Source organism: Berghia stephanieae, chromosome 2, assembly GCF_034508935.2.
Source record: "Berghia stephanieae isolate SIO BIC M18660-M18661 chromosome 2, UCSD_Bste_1.3, whole genome shotgun sequence".
Lineage (NCBI taxonomy): Eukaryota > Metazoa > Mollusca > Gastropoda > Nudibranchia > Aeolidiidae > Berghia > Berghia stephanieae.
In genome coordinates this window covers 43,441,339-43,459,183 of record NC_088361.1, presented here as the reverse complement: position 1 = coordinate 43,459,183, position 17,845 = coordinate 43,441,339, and the positions used below count along the sequence as shown (strand labels likewise).

Here is a 17,845-nt window from a genome sequence, read left to right as displayed (position 1 = left end):
ACATGCTTTCATATCTAAAATAACAAAACAAAATAAAATAATAATGTTTCGTGTGGATGGTCACATAATAAGCTTACACGAGGTTGTTGAGGGCTGAACATCGTCAAATGTTGTATAAGTAGACATATTGAGTCCTAAGGGAAAAGAATTCCCTTTGGTCTTTCTCTTGCAAACTTCTTATTCAAAGCTGTTATTTTGAACGAGATCATCTTGTCATTTATCTAATTCCAAAGCGGAAGATGTCCCAGCACATCTCAAAATATTAAAATATGAATGATTATTTTTTAAAAAATGTTGTACATCTTTTGATTTTAAATTCATGTCATGCAACGCTTACCTTGTAATGCTTTTCTTTCAAAGCAAGTTTGGCCCTTGCAAATTCTACCTCCCAATCCTTGAGAGCGCCTCTCTCTAACTCTTTCTCCTCTTCAGACAACTGCATTTCTAGTTTGGCCAATTCCATCTGCTGTTTATTTAGAAGCTCAGATCTCTTTTCCTGTTTCTCCTCAGGACTAAGAGACAATTTCTACACAAAAATATGAAATAAAAACGACCTTTAAATACAACATGTAAGAGAAAAGAGTATAAAGTCAAAATTATCAAAATTTCGAAATTCAATTTTGTTTCGAAGTTGAATGATTCCCCGAAATAAAGACAGCATTATTTTATAAAAACGGCCTTAAATTCAACTTTCAGGGTCAATTTCATTCCCAATAAAATACCAAGTTGAAATATTTAACCACATGTGCACTTTTTAAAATTAAATTAATAAATAACTGACAAAACAATGACAAGAAACAAATTTGACAAAACGCACGCAATGTGATCTGTAACATAAAAGATTTGATCAAATATTATACATAGGGGTAATCTGACTAACCTCAAGAGCAGCAAGTTCTTGTGCATGTCTCTTGGCAAGCTCATCTCGCAGTTTGTCATACTTCTGATTAAGCTGACCCATGGCATCATCAACAATGACTTTCTTACGGGTAGCAAACTCATTTTCCAAATCCCGTAATTCCTGTTCCAGAAAAACAATTAATGTGTATAATATAATACCCTAAATCATCACAGTTGCATAAAAATAGGGGTAAACCAAATATAGCATTCTACATAATCATTTGCTTGGTAGACATATGACATTCTAATATGACAGAGCAATTATAAAAAAGTTTGCTCGAGAAATGATTAGTCCCTGGCCTGTCTAGTTAAATTGAACTTATTCTGGTTACAGAAAGTTTGACAAAGCACACTGAAAAGACCAAAGAAAACAAACAATTATTTCTCAATATCAATTCCACCTCCCCTGCAAATTGAAATAAATATATATAATGACTATGAGATGAAATGAACTTAGTAGAGTACTGATTAAATGTGCCTCTGTATTAGAAAAAAAACCCCAGTAGAATAATCTCTTTACCTGGGCATGGCGTTGTGCTAGTACAGCCTGCACGACCTTATCAGAAACTTCTTGGCCATTTTCACGGATTCCATCCTCAATTGCTTTCTTTTCCATCATCTTGGCCTGTAAAAAATAATTCTATGTATTAACACATCAACCAAAGTATCTGTATTGTGTAATCCATTGGATAAATGTAAAAAATAATGAGAAAGAAATCATATGTTACAATAGGGATGCAAGTATACTTAATTAAATTTACTTGAGGTAAATAAAGAAGTGGACAACAAATCCATCCTCAGGATAATTGTTGCATTCTCCTCCTCCTCCCTAATTTCCTCGACTTCTCCTTCTTCTTCTTCTTCTTCTTCATCATCTTTTATTCTTCTTCTCCTTCTTCTTTCTCCACCCTTTCCACTTAACGATTTAGAGATGATACCAGGTGAAAATGTAAAAGGAAAAAAAAATATCTTTAATTCTAATAATTGATAACGAGAAAATGGAGAGAGGGAAATTTAAGATTGAGTGCAATGGATACAAGGATACCTTTTTAAAAAGTTGAAAGAGCCTACCTGATCCACTCTAACATCGTCAAGCTCTTTCCTCTGTTCCAACATCTCTCCCATCAATTCAGCATCTTGACGTCGCCTCAACTCCTCCATACGACGACGGCGTTTCTCTGCCAGCTGGTCTCTTATGGCAAGTTGTTGTCTTGCTTTCTCATTTTCCATTCTCTGGGCTAGTTCATCAACTTCTCTGGCATGGGCGGCCATTAACTATTAAAAAATTAAATATATTGATAACCATAAGTATTTCATTTGTGTTGCTAATGTCCGGACATACAGTAACTCACAAAACATATGGAACAATCTAAAATTATGTACATTGAATCATATACATTCAAGAGTTAGAAATAATAACTCATGTCACATCTTTCAAAATACATTTACATGGCTGTAATAAACTTAACTGAAGAATGCATATATTTTCTCTATGCACCACGAAAACCTGCCATATCTATGACGTGTCAGGTGTATGGGATAGTGTCCATCCTCCACCCTGAATATTTGTCCAATTTCTTCAGCCAAGGCACATTCATACAGCTGACGATGTCGTATAATCAACAGAATTGCCAAAAGCAGTCTTTTATTTTAGAATAGATACTTAGATATCTACATGCTTTGTGTCCTTGGATGCCCATCTACCTGTCTGACGTAACTTTGAAATTTGTAAATAATTATTTTCTTTCTGTTCTATATTTTTCTGGAATTGTCTTACATATCTTACATTTGACCATTGTCCATTTCAAAATTATTATTTTTTCCTACTACATATTTTTGTATGTTTTTAAACTGATACAACATTTGTTTGATCAACAATGCAAATGTAAAAAGATCATTGCGTTTGAAAAGAAGTTTTGCGAGAAAATTGTGAGAACACACTGGAAAATGAGAAAGCCCCCACCCCTCCTCCAAAAAAAATTGAAGTAAGTATTGCTTAGAATTGGATTTAAATCAACACTCCAAGGGATAATTACAAAAAAACAAAACAACAAAACAAATAAAACAAACAAACAAACAAAACAACTAAAGCTTGATTACTTTGGGCATGTCAAATTCCAGGAACCAAGATAAGTATATTCTTGAGACAGAGGGAGAGGAAGACGAAAAAGAAGTTGGGAACAGGTGTGTCTTGAGACAACCCCCCCCCCCCCCCAAGCAAAAAAAAAAACAAACAAACAAACCAAAAAAAAACATATTGCTAGGTGATTGGGTGCTTCTCCATATGAAAGTTTATGAGACAACCAAAATTCAATTGATGAAGATAAATTAGTGACAAATTTGTACTTCCTGAAAACGAGATGTAACTTAATATTTATTTAATTCCTTACTGCAGCCATCTCTTCCTGGCTCAGGTCTTTCCTGGCTGCCAATTCTGCAGCATGTCGGCTCTTCTTCTCCCTAAGTGCCTGTTCTATCTGGTTGTCCATTTCCTTGTCATAATCATGTTCTTGTTTTTGAGCTTCAGAGTCTAATTTTGCAGCAAGCTGATCCCTCTCTGCTTGATGTCTTTTCTTGATATCTTCTAAAGCTCTCTCCTGTAACGCACCAAATAGTTATTGGATAAAAATCAATTGTGAACCAATCATTAAAAATAATGACAGTGGCAAACATTCATTGAACATGGATCAATAAAATAAGACTCCTCTATACGTTGCCATAAGCTAATAATATTTGGAAATATTCGTGCAGAGATAAAACATTGCATGTCATATTTTATGACTATATCCAACTAAGTATTTCTGTATTCATTTACTTATCAATCTATTTCATCAATTTTTTTCATATTAAAGTAATACATTTTTATTATACAAAATAGGATCTCATGAGGTAGCCCTGTAAAGGGACAAACAAAGATTAATATTAGTGTATTTACGTATATGCCTATGAGTACATAAATGAAAAGAAGCGTTCACATTATTTTTTTTCGAGACAAAAACTTTACCTGCTCTTTCTTCATAGCTTGTTCTTTGCTGGTCTCCGTATAGCTGAGAGTAGGCATGTGGTGTAGATCAGGATCTAGATACTGTCCATCTGTCTTAGTGGCCAAGCCTTGGATCTGTCTTGCCTGCTCCTCCACCACTCTCTGTGCCACCAGGTCTTCCAGGTTTCTGGCACCATTTCTCATCCTTCTTTCTCTCTTGGCAGCAAGTTTGGCTTGAATGTCACTCATTCGTTTGTTTCTCTCTGACTGCATATCTCTGTCTAGTGATTCCAAGTCTCTCTGGTACTGATCAAGTATTCTTTGAGCGGCCAGACGATCATTTTGTGGAGTACTCTCGAGTAGCTACGAAAAAGGAAATAAATAAAATGCATTAAATAACTGATTAGCTTCAACAAAGGGAAAAAAAGACAAACCATCCCCCCTTAAAAAAAAAACAGTAAAGAAAAACAAACAAAAATCCACGACAAACAACAAACAAGAAAAAAAATCCATAAAAGCCCCAGAACCCACAAAACAATTCCCACAAAAAAAATACAAGATGTTTCTTTACATTGATATCAGGATAATAAAAAGATAATCACTTAATTTATGCAAACTTTCCCTCCTGAGACACTCTGCAGATTAATATATGTAAATTCAATCCGAAATTTGACTTAAATTCTACTCATATAATAACCAAAGGGTATAATATACCAACTTGATAAAAAAATGTTCAAATTGTATTTTTTTTTTTTAAATGACAAAATTATATAAATATAAATAGAAGTCAATATATCTACAACACAAAACTCCCACCTCTTTGGATAATTTTCTGTGAGCATCTTTGAGTGCCATCGTGTGATCGTCATCAAGGGCTTTAGACAATTGTCTCCCCTGTTCATTCTCCTCGGACTCTAGCTCGGCCATAAGAGCCTCTTTCTCGTGCTGGTGCTGCATGTCAAGAGCCTTTAACATGTGATCTTTGTCTTCTAAATGGCCATCTTGGGTAAGTTTTTGTGATAACTGAAAAAAAAATTAAAATATTTGTGAGGGAGGCTCTACAAAGACAGAAAATGGCAAGAAATCGACATAAGTCATTAAAACACAGATTCTTGCAAAGAACAAGTTTTCATAAGAAAAGTTGCCAAAGAAGAAAAAGTCATCTTCATTACTTAGAGACTTAGAGAGTATTTAATAACAAGTCAGTAGGAATAACCCGCATTGTTCAATTGAGCAGCAATGGTCAATAATCTTGCCCAGAAAAAAAAGTATCAGAATCATCTCTATTCATCTGAAAATTAAGATATTTGATTAATTTAAATTTTCTTTTCTATTTTTTTTTCCTACGTAAATAGCAATTATGTCTTTATTGCAGATTTCTAGATCTTATTTTAATATTTAAATCAAATGGGATGATCTCTTTACAGTGTTGTTCATGTTGATTCTTTAAAGACAGATACTAAAAGGAAGAAAATAAACAAATGCAATCCACCCATACCTCTGCCCGTTCTTGTTCATGTTGCTGTTGGAGAGCTCGTCGTTTCTGTTGTTTCTTTTTCTCCATGTTTTCTCTAAGACGTTTTAATTGATCCTCTCTCTGTTTATTGAATCGATTTTGCATTTGATTTTCCATATCTTGCTGCTTCTTCAAAAGCTGACTTGCCACTTCGTCTGATATCATATCCTGTGAGTTGACAGATTCCTGTTGAAATGAGACATTAAAAAGATGCTGAAAATTGGACTCAGATTTTTTCACAAACAAATGTTCTGATTAAAGCTCACTAAAAAACCCCCAACAAAATAAACAAAACAAAACAAAACAAAAACAACAAAAAAACAAAACAAAACAAAAACAAAACAAAACCAAACAGAAACAAGTTCAATCTTTAAGTTTAACTATTACCACTGATAACGATAATTTTTTCAATAGCTCCTAAGCATCTTTACAATCAATTCATAAATAAACACAAACACACACACACACACACACACACACACACACACACACACACACATGCACTTACAAAAATGTTATAAAACTCAATCATAAAATTCTCTGTAAAGCAATTCAGTCTTTAGACATTTCTTCCATATTAAAACACATGAAAAAGACTTAAGTCTACAATTAAAAGAGTTCCACGTGCATGGAGAAGCATACTTGTCTTTTTAATGAAAAGCACTGATGCAGTTTATTTCTTTCATTATTAGAGATTCTATAGATCTCTGATTATGGCTCGGTTCATAGACTTCAACAAAGTCTTATTAAGAAATATCAACACAAATAAATATTCATAGGCGTGTTAAATAATTTAGAGCTCTTTTATAATCTAAATAGACAACCAGTAAAGCTCATGCAAAGTTGAATTAATGTGATCTCTTTAGTTGAGTCTTAAAGGTAACTTATCTCTTTAAAAGAGGATACTCAAACACAAGTCTCTTTGTATGGCACACAGTTATAGCGCACACTGTTTCGAGGTGAACTCAGGCCTCAGCCTCGTCTAACACCACAAAGTCAGCTAGGGCGATGTTGCTTTCTCAAGTCCACACTGCAGGCAGAGATAAGCAATACCTTCAGTGTGCGAAGCACAGACCAAACCTGCTGTGCCACGCTGTCGCTCTTGTGAATAAGTTTGACTATATAGATGCAATTCAATTCTTACAATCTGGTCTTTCATATTGGCTGCCATCTTCTTCCTTATTTGGTCTGCAATGCTGTGATCAGCGTCCATCTCAGCCACTGCCATGGCAGCCATTTGTTCATTGTGAATTGAGTTGAGCAGATTCTGCTCTGTCTTTAATTTGAGTTCTGAGTCGTCGGCTCCTTCCACTGGCTTGGGTAATCCAACATTCTCAGCCTGGGAAACATTGGATTTCAAATAGTCAGTTATCAGTGTGCATAGCATGTGGAATAAAAAGGAATAGTTGAAAAACAAATGCAATCACAAATGACCACATAATAATAATAATAATCAATAATTTCAACAGAGCTTTCCCTGCAATTAGTCGGGTTTTTAAAAACACACATACATACACACATGCACGTACACATATACACGCAAACACAGAGACAGAGAGAGACACACATAATATCTCTCTCAAATAGATTCTTTAAAAAATTTATTCCTTTTTCTTTCCCTCTGTCTCTCTCTCCTACCTAAATTTCTCTCTCCTCTTCCCTTTTTCTCTTTTTCGTTCAAGAACAGAGAATTATACTTTGCATCATTCACTGTTACGTTTCATAAATCTCTTACACATGTAAAATGATAAACATTAAAAAAAAACACATAAACTTTACTTTGCTATGAACTTATTAAATGTCTAAATATTTAACATTCAATTTTCCCACCTCCTTCGTATGTTTCTCTCTCAATTGACCTTCTCGGGCTTTCCTTCTTTCTTGGAGTTTCTTTCTTAATTCATCCATCTGTCTGTCTTTGGATTTATTGTGTTGATCTAAAGCCAAATGAAGATCTTTCTCGTGTTGCGATAGAATATCCCTGATTTCACTGTCTGTCAGATCCCCTGATTTGACACAAAAAGTAAAATAATTTAATTTATAGTGCAATAACAATGATATATCAAATATCTGTAAATGAAACTTCTTATCTTTTGATCTCTTATAGAAGTGAAGGAATTCACCTTTTATGGAAACCTTCTTTAGCCATTGTTGTTTCTAACCTTAGATAATTTTATTTTGTTTTAATCACAGAACTTCAATTTACTCAATTGTACACACCTTGTGTTTTCTTGATTGTATATACGAAATACGAGTATAAACTCCATCTAGCAATGCTGAGAAGCTGCATCTTTAATGGTGCAGGGAGGGTTTGATTTGATTTTCAAAATCAATTTTGACTTAACACCATCACAAATTGAATTAAAATATGAAATCTCAAAATTTGACTTGGAGGATACAAACATATTACCTAATTGAGAGATGTTTGTATTTAGTAAACACCCAAGTGTTACTTTTTCCTAAAATGTTAAAAGTACAAATATTTGTAACGTTGTAATTACTATTCCACTGAAAGTGATTAACACAGAAATCAGTTTTATTTCAAACACTGATGCACACCGTAATTATTATTATGTATAGTATCGTCAAGTTCTTATACATTAAAGTTATAAAGTACCTTGTAATTTAGCAGACAACGCATCAGCCATCTCATCTGCAATCTTCTTCTTCTTAACATCTTGTTCTTGCAGCAAATTGTCAAGGGCTTCATTCTCCTCATTTGCCAAATCTCTTTCCAATTGCATCCTCTCTCCGTTATGACGACGCATGGTTTCACCTTGACTATTAGTCAACTGGATATAATAATAATAATAATAATTATAATATTATTAATAATAATAATAATAATAATAATAATAATAATAATAATAATAATAATAATAATAATAATAATAATAATAATAATAATAAAAATAATAATAATAATAATAATAATAATAATAATAATAATAATAATAATAATAATAATAATAATAATGATGATGATGATGATGATGGTGATGATGATGATGATGATGATGATGATGATGATGATGATGATGATTTGATGATAATAATAGTCATATCAATCATCGTATCGTTATTTGTCAAAGCCCGTGATGCCACTGTCCTAGGTCCAATGCAGCACAAGTCTGATAGGCTAAGTAGAGTATCTATTTTGAGCAAAGCAAGAGGAATTGCTTGAAGTCCAGTATTATATCAATCTATCTAAAAGTAAAAGCAATGTATTTACCTGTTTCCCAGCGCCTGCACCAGTAATATTGATCTGCCTGTTAGTTCCAGCTGCTTCTCCTCGTTGCATCTTGTCCCACATTTCCTGACTCAATGGAATATTTCCAGCATTGAGTTTATCAAGAAGAAGCTGAAGAGCTAACATCAAATCTCCCTCACGGTTATTGCTGACACCTTAAAACACAAAGTTAATTTAGAGAAAAACATGTCATGAAGGACTGAGACTCAAGATTATTCTTATTGTCAGACTATTGGTTCCCATCGAATCCACACCAAGTCGACACCTCTTGCTGGTCCCACATTTTCTGTTCTTTATCTAAGTGTGTTCCATTTATAATGGAAAGTCAAAGTCAAACAATCTTTCTGGTCCGGGGTGTTGGCTTTATCAGGATTCCACTGTATATGTGTTATCATTGTCTAGCCTTAATAATAATATTTGTCTTTAACAAATAGTATATCTCCAGATCATATGGAAAAATATAGATCAATAAATCTCAAAGTAATAATGAAAAACTACAACTGTAGAACAGTCTTTGAAATGTCATATGACTTAAATGATGAATATATGAGAGGAATTTCTTGAAGTTAAATCAATTCTCACTGTAACGTCCTACATTCACATAGACAATATGAAAAAAAATTCATAAATAATTTGATTTATAATGTACTTATTTACAGAAAATCAATAACAAATAATTTGCATCGTATCTATGGGTTTAATGATAGTTTGTTTTAATAGTCTTATGAGTAATTTAGAATTTATAATCTAGTTCTTATTGCAGAATTTTGACAAGAATTTGTGTTACCAACATTGCATCAAACAAAATCTGAAAGCCTTTTTAGATTTTAATCTTACACAAGTGCCTGCTTTCTAATCTGTCATTATTGATCAAAGATAACTGACTACCTGCAGGCCTGTCCTTGGAGCCAGCAGCTCCAGCCACCATACTTCCACCAACGATGATGGCGCCACCAGCAGCAGCACCCTGCAATCCATCTCGTTCTATGGCAGCTTGTCGGGCCTCTAGAGCAGCCATCTTGTTTGGATCGAGATCGTTCAGTAATTTCTTCAACTCCTCATTCTGCTGACAAATTCTGTTGTAGAATCCTTCCAGGTCTTCTTGCTGCCGTGCCAGTTGGGAAGCCAGGTGGAGGTTCTGGTCCTCTAATTTATCATAGAGGACACGGGCATTGAAATCCTCCAGCTCTCCATTTTTATCTTTATAGGGAAAAATGTTGAAATAATTTTAACACATGCATGTAACGACAACAACATAATAAATACAAATTGTCAAATTCTGACATATAAAAGAAAGCTTTTTGAAAAATAAATCCTAAAATATCAAGATTATTCACAACTGTCAAAGACCACTGAGAAAAGGATTAAAGCTATCTGAAAAGAATAATTATGTGGAGGAAAAAACCCCATTCAAACCACAAAACGACGTTGTTAAAGATAAAGGCTGAGATTAACAATACTACTTTAACATCATAATTTATATTATGAGCATTAATTGGTCCATGGTGTAATTTTCCACATAAGTTTGATTAAAGCCATTTTATCTCATGAACAGAAAATTCTTTTAATATTAGATATTAACTGAGAACGTCATCCTACCTGCCATTCCAAATGCCTGATCAGTTTCGGCTCCTTCCACCATGGGCCGTGGACCAAGACCTGCAGCTTGACTGGTAAAACGATATCATAAAAGTTAATGATATTATAACAAAGTCCAAAGATGAATTTGCAAATAATGTACTACAGAATGAGATATATTCATCATAGAGAACATAAAAATAACTTGCTTGTTTGGAAATTGTTGTCTGGTGTCAGACAAATGAGAAGGATTACATGAATATTGTACTTTGATAAACATTTCACACATGTTTTTATGATAGATAATATGGATTTTTATTGATAAAAAAAGAGACAAAAAAACCCAACAAAAACCCCCCCCCAAAACAAACAAAAAAGCAAAATTAAAAACAAAAACAAAAGAAAACATAAAAAAACAACCACACACACAATCAGAAAAATAAACAGTCAAACAGACAAACAAACATTTAATGAACACTCGACAATGCACTAATTTACAAAACCATCTCATTCATATAAAATAAATCACTATATATTTTAACATTTTCCAGCCATAAAATCGAATGATTTGTGACAAGAGTTTCCATCAAATTCACCATTTGTCCACGCTTAATAAAAACAAATAACCCAAAACGTCGACATCATTTGTAGTTGTTGAGTAAGGCAAAGCTAAAATTCACCTTCATCGTTTAGTACTTTAAGAGCTTCAAGCAGCAATGCTTGCATACTGTTTGATTGTTGATCAATATTGAAAGTGAGAGCATTTGCTTACATTGTGTATCTATCCTGCCAGTTGTCAGGGTCATAACGTAGATAGGAAGGCACAGGTGGTGGTAGACCCAGTTTCCTGTGCTTGGGTTTCCAATGCTTGACAGGGTAGATGACAGAATCCGAGGGTTTCCATACAATAACTGCTACAACAAGCAAGAACACTAAGGCGGCAAAGAAGGCGATCAGACCTAATTAAAGAGAATAAAAAGAAACACAACAAAAAAGATGAACCAATAAATATTCATACAATTTCTATACTCTATCTTGAAAGGTTTTTTGTTTATTGCAAATAATCAATTTCAACTCTAACCCTACATGGAAGTAAAAGTTAACAAATGTTGGTAGAAGGGTAGAAAAGTCTGAGCCCCAAAAGATCCCTCCACTTTCCGGCTATGTGGTCTTGTGGTATGACACTCGCTTTCGGATCGGAAGGTCCTGGGTTCGAGCCTCACTCGGCGGATAGTTGGGTCCTTGGAAAAGGCTCTTTACTCACATTCTCTCACCGTACTCAGGTGTAAAATGAGTACCTGGCAGTGTTGTCCCTGTCAGAAAAAATTGTAATATCGCCTAACAGGCGTCATGTTTTGTTCTACATGTTATGTGTTGCTGTTGGTCAGGGACCCCTTGTAAAGCTCTTTGAGCACATTTAGTAGATATTGCGCTATATAAAATCTTTAAAAAAGCTCTAATTATGTAGTATTATACTCAGCGTAGGGTAACGTTTAAAAGACCACCTACCAATGATGATTCCCCAATCTGGTTCCTCATTGGCTACTCCAGACTTGTAGACACCCAATCCAACAAGGTTTGATACTGAAGCAGGCATCATACGGGTGGAGCTGGTGCTACATTGTGATCCCGTTGGCTTCACTTCTATAACAACTTCCCTGTGGAATAAAATAACAAAGTATTGTTAGTATATAAACTGCATAACAAATATTATTGATACTCATTGTGGTAAAAATCTGCAAAATTGGTCAGAAAATTATCTTAATTTCAGATGCAGCTGCTTTCACTATGACAACTTTCTTGTAAAATATAAACACAGGTTGAAGAATATGATGTGATGCAATTTGCGGTGGATCTGTAAACTCTACTTTCAACTCTCTAACAATAATATTATTAGATTTACAGATTTCCCATTTTTGTAGTATGAATCTACACTGTTGTTCATCCCAACCTAATACCAGACTGACGTGGAAGGACATTATAATTGAAATCTTAGACTAAAAGTACTCCTCAGATATTGTTGTACATTTTTCCAATGATATCAATATAAAGGATGAATGGCACTCACCAGTTTGGTTCCTGTGCATCGGCGAAAACGAAAGTACCGGCCTCTGTGAAAGCGTGAGCAAATGATGTGATGGATACATTGGTGTTGTCTATTAGATTCTGGAGCTGGAGGAAGGCTCCATAGTCGAAAGAGGGGTTACTATTGTACAAATGGTTCTTCACATAGACCTAATGACAAATCAAAGAGACAAACCAATTAAAACGTTGTTTTAATCTTTTGACTTAAATTGAGGGAATTTATACATTAAACTGATATATGAATTGAAATGTGATGTGAAAAGACAATCAAATTTGATGGATAATTGTAAAAACTTATGAACACAATATAGTCAAAGGAAGTTGGCAACCAAACTGCCATATTAATGTCCTGCTCTTCCCCCTTATTAATCTTGTAGCCATTTTCTTCTGCCAAAACTTTAGTTTAAAAAAAAGTAAAAAAACGTATCTAAATTCATTCAAATGCGAATGAAACAAATATACAAATAAAAGAAAATTTATTGCAGCTGCAAAAGGAAGCAAATGGTAGAATAACATATATAAAGTTTTCATTTTTAAAAAAAGTGTTTCTCCATTCAAAAGAGATATTCATTACTGAACTGTTGTTTATAAAAGCAATAACATCTTAAACACCACCATAAGCATTTCAATTTTCAGAGATAAATCCCCATATCATTATCGCTTACAGTATTACTTCTACCTTCCTATCTTTGCATAGATTTCTCTTCTAAGTAAAACATATCACCAATCTGTCACAGATGGACAAGTTCTCTTACAGGATAGTGACTACTGGCTCTGTCTGTAGAGTTGATCCATACATTAAATAAGACTATTTCTCCTTGTTCCAAGCAGAGAGCAGGGTTGAGAATCTGGTTGGAAGGCAGGGTAGTTGAGAGAAGACGACGCCTTCCAACAGCTCCACCTCCTGAAACGGTAACCAAGGTCTGTAGGTCATCTGTGAAGTAAAATAAACATTTGTTAAATGTTTTTTATCTTTATCAAGTTCCGTGTTGCAGTTTTGTCAAGTTGTAAAGTTGTATTTATATGGAATACAAAACATGGGAGGCGGGGGTAGTGCTTCTTATGACTCAATGGCTAAAATACTCGACTCAAAAGCACTCCTTCCAGCAATGATTGGGTTGCTGATTCTGTTCGATCTATTGGAAAGTAATTGGTGACAGATAAGCATCTTATCCAAAGGATGTAAACAGTTATTATTGTGTATTCAGAAATTCCAAGTCCAGGATAAATCTATACACTTTATGTTTATAAATGACCACAATAGATCTGGATTTCGTTGTGAAAAGCTATGGGATTGACCAGCGTACTTAACTCTAAACATACTAAAGGACTCAAACTTGACAGCACTCATTGCTTTTTAAATTGTTCTTGTTTTCCGTTTATCTTAAAAAATAGAAATTTTGCATGAAAGTAAAGTTTTCAACGACGGTAGATATGCACCCTCTTTTTTAAGATTAAAAACTTTGTTGAGTTTTAACTCTTGTAATTCAAGCATCAGGACTATTTGCCCACTATTTCTCATATTGAGTTTTGACACCGTGACTAAAAAATAAAAAATATTTTAGATAAATATAAGCCTTCCAATTCCCAAACTCACAAAGAAGGTCTTGGGCTGATGAAGCATCAGCATAGACGGATCCAGCCACGCCAGTGTCAAAGAAATTGATGACATACATGTTTGTATTGCCAGTTGTCGTCTCACTTGGTCCAAACACATCTGTCTTGGTCTACAAGGAAGAAAAGAATAATAGTAGAGTGGGAATGTAACAAAGTAGCAATAATAATCAAGTATAATTGATGATAAGGGTCACTTACTACATACAACACTGTGTCAACTACAAGGAGTCATCAAGGAAAATATAAACTAATAAAAATATATATGGGTAAACCGGTAAAAGACAATATATGAGACACCCCATCCCCCCTTAAAAAAAAAAACAAACCCCAAAAAAACCCAACCATCCCCCCCCCCCCCCCCCCCCCCCCCCCCTCCCAGAAAAAATAAAATAAAATAACAATCACTTAACTTACAAAGGAAGTGCTGGTACCAGCGACAGGGTCGTTGATCGTGACACTGACAGTGCCATCCGTGGTCAGTTCCATGCTTATTGCTGGCATTGTCGTTGCTTGACAGGTAGTGTCACAGATCTCAGAGAAATCCTTGTAAAGATCACACTCGCATCTAAATTTGAATAAAATGAGAATGTTATTATCAATTTGTATGTATGTAAGTGAGTTCAGTTCTTTCCCAAAAAAAACAAAACAAAAAAAAAATAAAAATAAATCCATAATCTGAATATCAACACAGATCCCAAGAATGAGTTGGTCAAGTCCACTGGTAAAAATACAAACTTTTTTCCTTCATAATAACTTAAGCGAAGGGATAAAATCTCTGTAATCATTTAAAATTAAATGAGAGAAACGGATATCTTGCTTTTAAAGCTTTGTTCTTTGTGGCTAAATTTTTTTGAAAATGCTAAAGTGCTGCATAGAAATTTCACTCATTCACGACATGACCGGATGGTCGTCGGGGGGAACTTGTGGGATGCATTCTTTACAACACAGTGCCACACATCTAAGTCATTGGCTTTCATAGCAATTTACGAAAGTGAAAAACGGGAGATTAGGCACCTTTCCAAGATGTAAATCTTAGAGAAGTTATGTATAATACATCCAAAGGAGGGCTATTTTTTAAATTTTATTATCATTATTATTTTTTATTTTTGGAGAAAATTGTCATGCAATTTTCTAGCTGGTCTTTATCAAAAACCTTTTCAAGAATCATAAACTCACATTCCCATGTTGATATATTTTTATTTTATTATTATCATTATTATTATATTTTTGGAGAAAATTGTCAGGAAACTTTCTAACTGCTTTTTATCAAAAACCTTTTTAACAATCATATCAAAACTTACATTCCCATGTCAATGTCAGGAGAGCCTCCATCAGGACACCTTACAGAACAATCCACAGAAGATGGGTTCTTGCAGGATCTGTCGTTGGCCCATCTGGCTTCTGTCGTGGAGCATGAATCGTCCACAATCTGTTGACAATTCTCATCACCATTTCCATCAGTAACCAGTTTGTTGACTTCATCATAGTAAATGTATCCAGAGTAACAGACACACTTTCCATAGGATGGCTGGTAGTAACGATACTTGCCAATACAAGAACAAAGAGCACTTCCCGCTGATGCAGTAGCTGAGCTTCCACATGGTCTGCAATATTCCTGGCCCTCCAAATCGTTATAGGTGTCTCTGGGACAATTTACACAGTCGCTGTAGTCTGCGGCTAACTGGATTGCACCATACATGCCCTATTAATTGATTTGAAAAGTAAATGAAAAAAGTCTCAAAAGACAAACAAACCATTAAATAACATCTAACACTTTAATGTATGAAACAAAAGAAAAAAATGTCACAATGACGAGAAGAATAAGTTTTAGAAGATTATTTAGAGCAAATGATTTTTGTCATCACCAAAAATGACAATTTAAAAAATTATTTCTAAATTCTGAAAATTTTCAATAGGCATCAGTGACACAATGAAAACACAATCACGTGATCACATTTGTGTTTGAGAATTTTCCTCTAGGTTGGATAATTGGTTGGTCTCATCCTATTTCACAACCCCCCCCCCAAAAAAAAAACAACAAAAAAAACCCAACAAAAAACAAAAACAAGTTCAGAATCTAGTTTTCAGACATTATGGCGTTTCTTTGGCAACACAATTTCTGCTTTCGATTTTTTCACTTTTTCCCTAAGTCTTCCTGATCTTTTATACATAGTCATCATAACCTACAGTTTTCCAAACTATGTTATAAATATTCATCATAATCCATTGCAATTTTAAAAAATCTACAAGTTAGTGACAATTTAGGGAGCAGGCACTGGTGTAAGACAACGATCTGAAAACGTGTGTAAGAAACAGTACTAGACAAAGCAAGAAAGAAAAATACAAGAAAAAAAAAACATTACAAAAAAATCAGCCTGTCTCGACTGGGGACCGATTTTTTGGGATGTTTATTTTTTTTCTTGTATTTTTCTTTCTCACTTTGTCAGACACTGTTTCATACACACATTTTCAGATCTATAATAAGTTATGACATTTGCTTATAAAAGCTTGTGTACTTGCCTTTGGACAGGGTGTATACCATGCAGATCCTTCAGGGCAGTAGGAACCAATAGGACAAGGGTTATCAGTTCCATGTTTTGTTTTCTCAGGACAGTAGTATCCAGCGGGACAAATAATGCATGAAGCTCTGTCTGTGTCATTACCATATGTGCCAGCAGGACAGGCTCTACATGACTTAGCGAGACTGTCTCTCACGCCACTTGGATTGTCCGCCATATAGCCTTAAGTTTGGTACAGAATAAAAATCAATTATAATTAGTATATATTTGAGATAATCAAGTTATTAAATGCTTAATGGTTTACACATTTTCGTCTCATGGATAGTGAGATATGTACTTTTCAATAATAATATTTGAGCTTTTATTAAGCGCAATATCCATTAAACATGCTCAAAGTGCTTTACAAGGGTCCCTGGCCAACAGCAACATTTAACATTTAGGACGGGACATGACACCTGTTAGGCGATATTCCAATTTTTTCGGACAGAGACAATGCTGTTAACAGTAAGAAACTCATTTTACACCGGAGTTCGGTGAGATAATGTGAGTAAAGAGCCTTTTCCAAGGACCCAACTATGCGCTGAGTGAGTCTCAAATCAAGGACCTTCCGAGTGTCATACCACTAGACCACATAGCTGCAATCTATATTAGGTAAAAATAAGATCAGGAATTTTGTGGATCTAATCCATTTTGTTAAAAGAAAAATCATATCAAAGGCATGATTCATGTAAAATTAGAAATAAAAAGAAAACAAAATGTAAATCATTAATATATTTTAAACAAACATTGGTTACAAGTCATTATTTACACATTAATGGTAAAATCTTTAAAATACACAGGAACTGTTAGAGCCTTCACTGACCTAATGGGCAGGTGAGAGTCATGTTGCTTCCCTCAGGACAGTAGTATGGATAGTAACAAGGGATAGGCGAGTCGGTGGCATTGGGGCAATAGTAACCACCAGGGCAAATGTAGGGGTCGCCAGTTGTACCATTGCAGAAGTAGCCTGGTCTGCAATCAATCTCGATGGATGCACCTAATAAAATAACGGGTTCATTTGAAAAGGCCTTGAGAATTTTGAGAATAGTTTTATTTTACCCATATTAATTACTTTGAGTTACATTAATAATAACAAAATAAGCGGTCTAATAAAAGTATTAAAAAAAATAAAAATAAATGATAGTTAAGGTATATTTTCAGGGGATTTTTCTATTTGATTCCATTATTTCAGAGCCTAAAAAATGAATATTTTGTGTATTTATTTCTTTGTTTGTTTTGATTTGTTTTTCTTTGGTTTTGATTTTTTGTGATATCTGATGCAAGCAGTTATAACCATACACTTGATTAAAGTCTGTATAACATTCTGTCAATAAATAAACGACAATCTCTAATACTTA

General features: G+C 34.3%; 1 protein-coding gene across 3 annotated transcripts in view; it reads right to left on the bottom strand.

Annotated features, from left to right (window-relative positions):
* Positions 1-17,845, bottom strand: part of LOC144964930 (uncharacterized) — a 163,990-nt gene that overhangs the window by 14,331 nt on the left and 131,814 nt on the right. For all 3 annotated transcript variants that reach the window (XM_078899728.1, XM_078899726.1, XM_078899727.1), the window contains 23 exons: positions 17,311-17,484; positions 16,450-16,670; positions 15,231-15,631; positions 14,344-14,494; positions 13,910-14,039; positions 13,068-13,246; positions 12,296-12,462; positions 11,737-11,885; positions 11,000-11,186; positions 10,249-10,319; positions 9,538-9,849; positions 8,632-8,804; positions 8,017-8,191; positions 7,230-7,405; positions 6,544-6,738; positions 5,382-5,585; positions 4,700-4,906; positions 3,905-4,246; positions 3,291-3,497; positions 1,972-2,175; positions 1,421-1,525; positions 881-1,021; positions 338-526 (listed from right to left, as the gene is read on the bottom strand). In XM_078899728.1, coding sequence (XP_078755854.1) covers positions 338-526; positions 881-1,021; positions 1,421-1,525; positions 1,972-2,175; positions 3,291-3,497; positions 3,905-4,246; positions 4,700-4,906; positions 5,382-5,585; positions 6,544-6,738; positions 7,230-7,405; positions 8,017-8,191; positions 8,632-8,804; positions 9,538-9,849; positions 10,249-10,319; positions 11,000-11,186; positions 11,737-11,885; positions 12,296-12,462; positions 13,068-13,246; positions 13,910-14,039; positions 14,344-14,494; positions 15,231-15,631; positions 16,450-16,670; positions 17,311-17,484 — 4,460 coding nt within the window. The remainder of the gene's footprint in view (positions 1-337; positions 527-880; positions 1,022-1,420; positions 1,526-1,971; positions 2,176-3,290; positions 3,498-3,904; positions 4,247-4,699; positions 4,907-5,381; positions 5,586-6,543; positions 6,739-7,229; positions 7,406-8,016; positions 8,192-8,631; positions 8,805-9,537; positions 9,850-10,248; positions 10,320-10,999; positions 11,187-11,736; positions 11,886-12,295; positions 12,463-13,067; positions 13,247-13,909; positions 14,040-14,343; positions 14,495-15,230; positions 15,632-16,449; positions 16,671-17,310; positions 17,485-17,845) is intronic.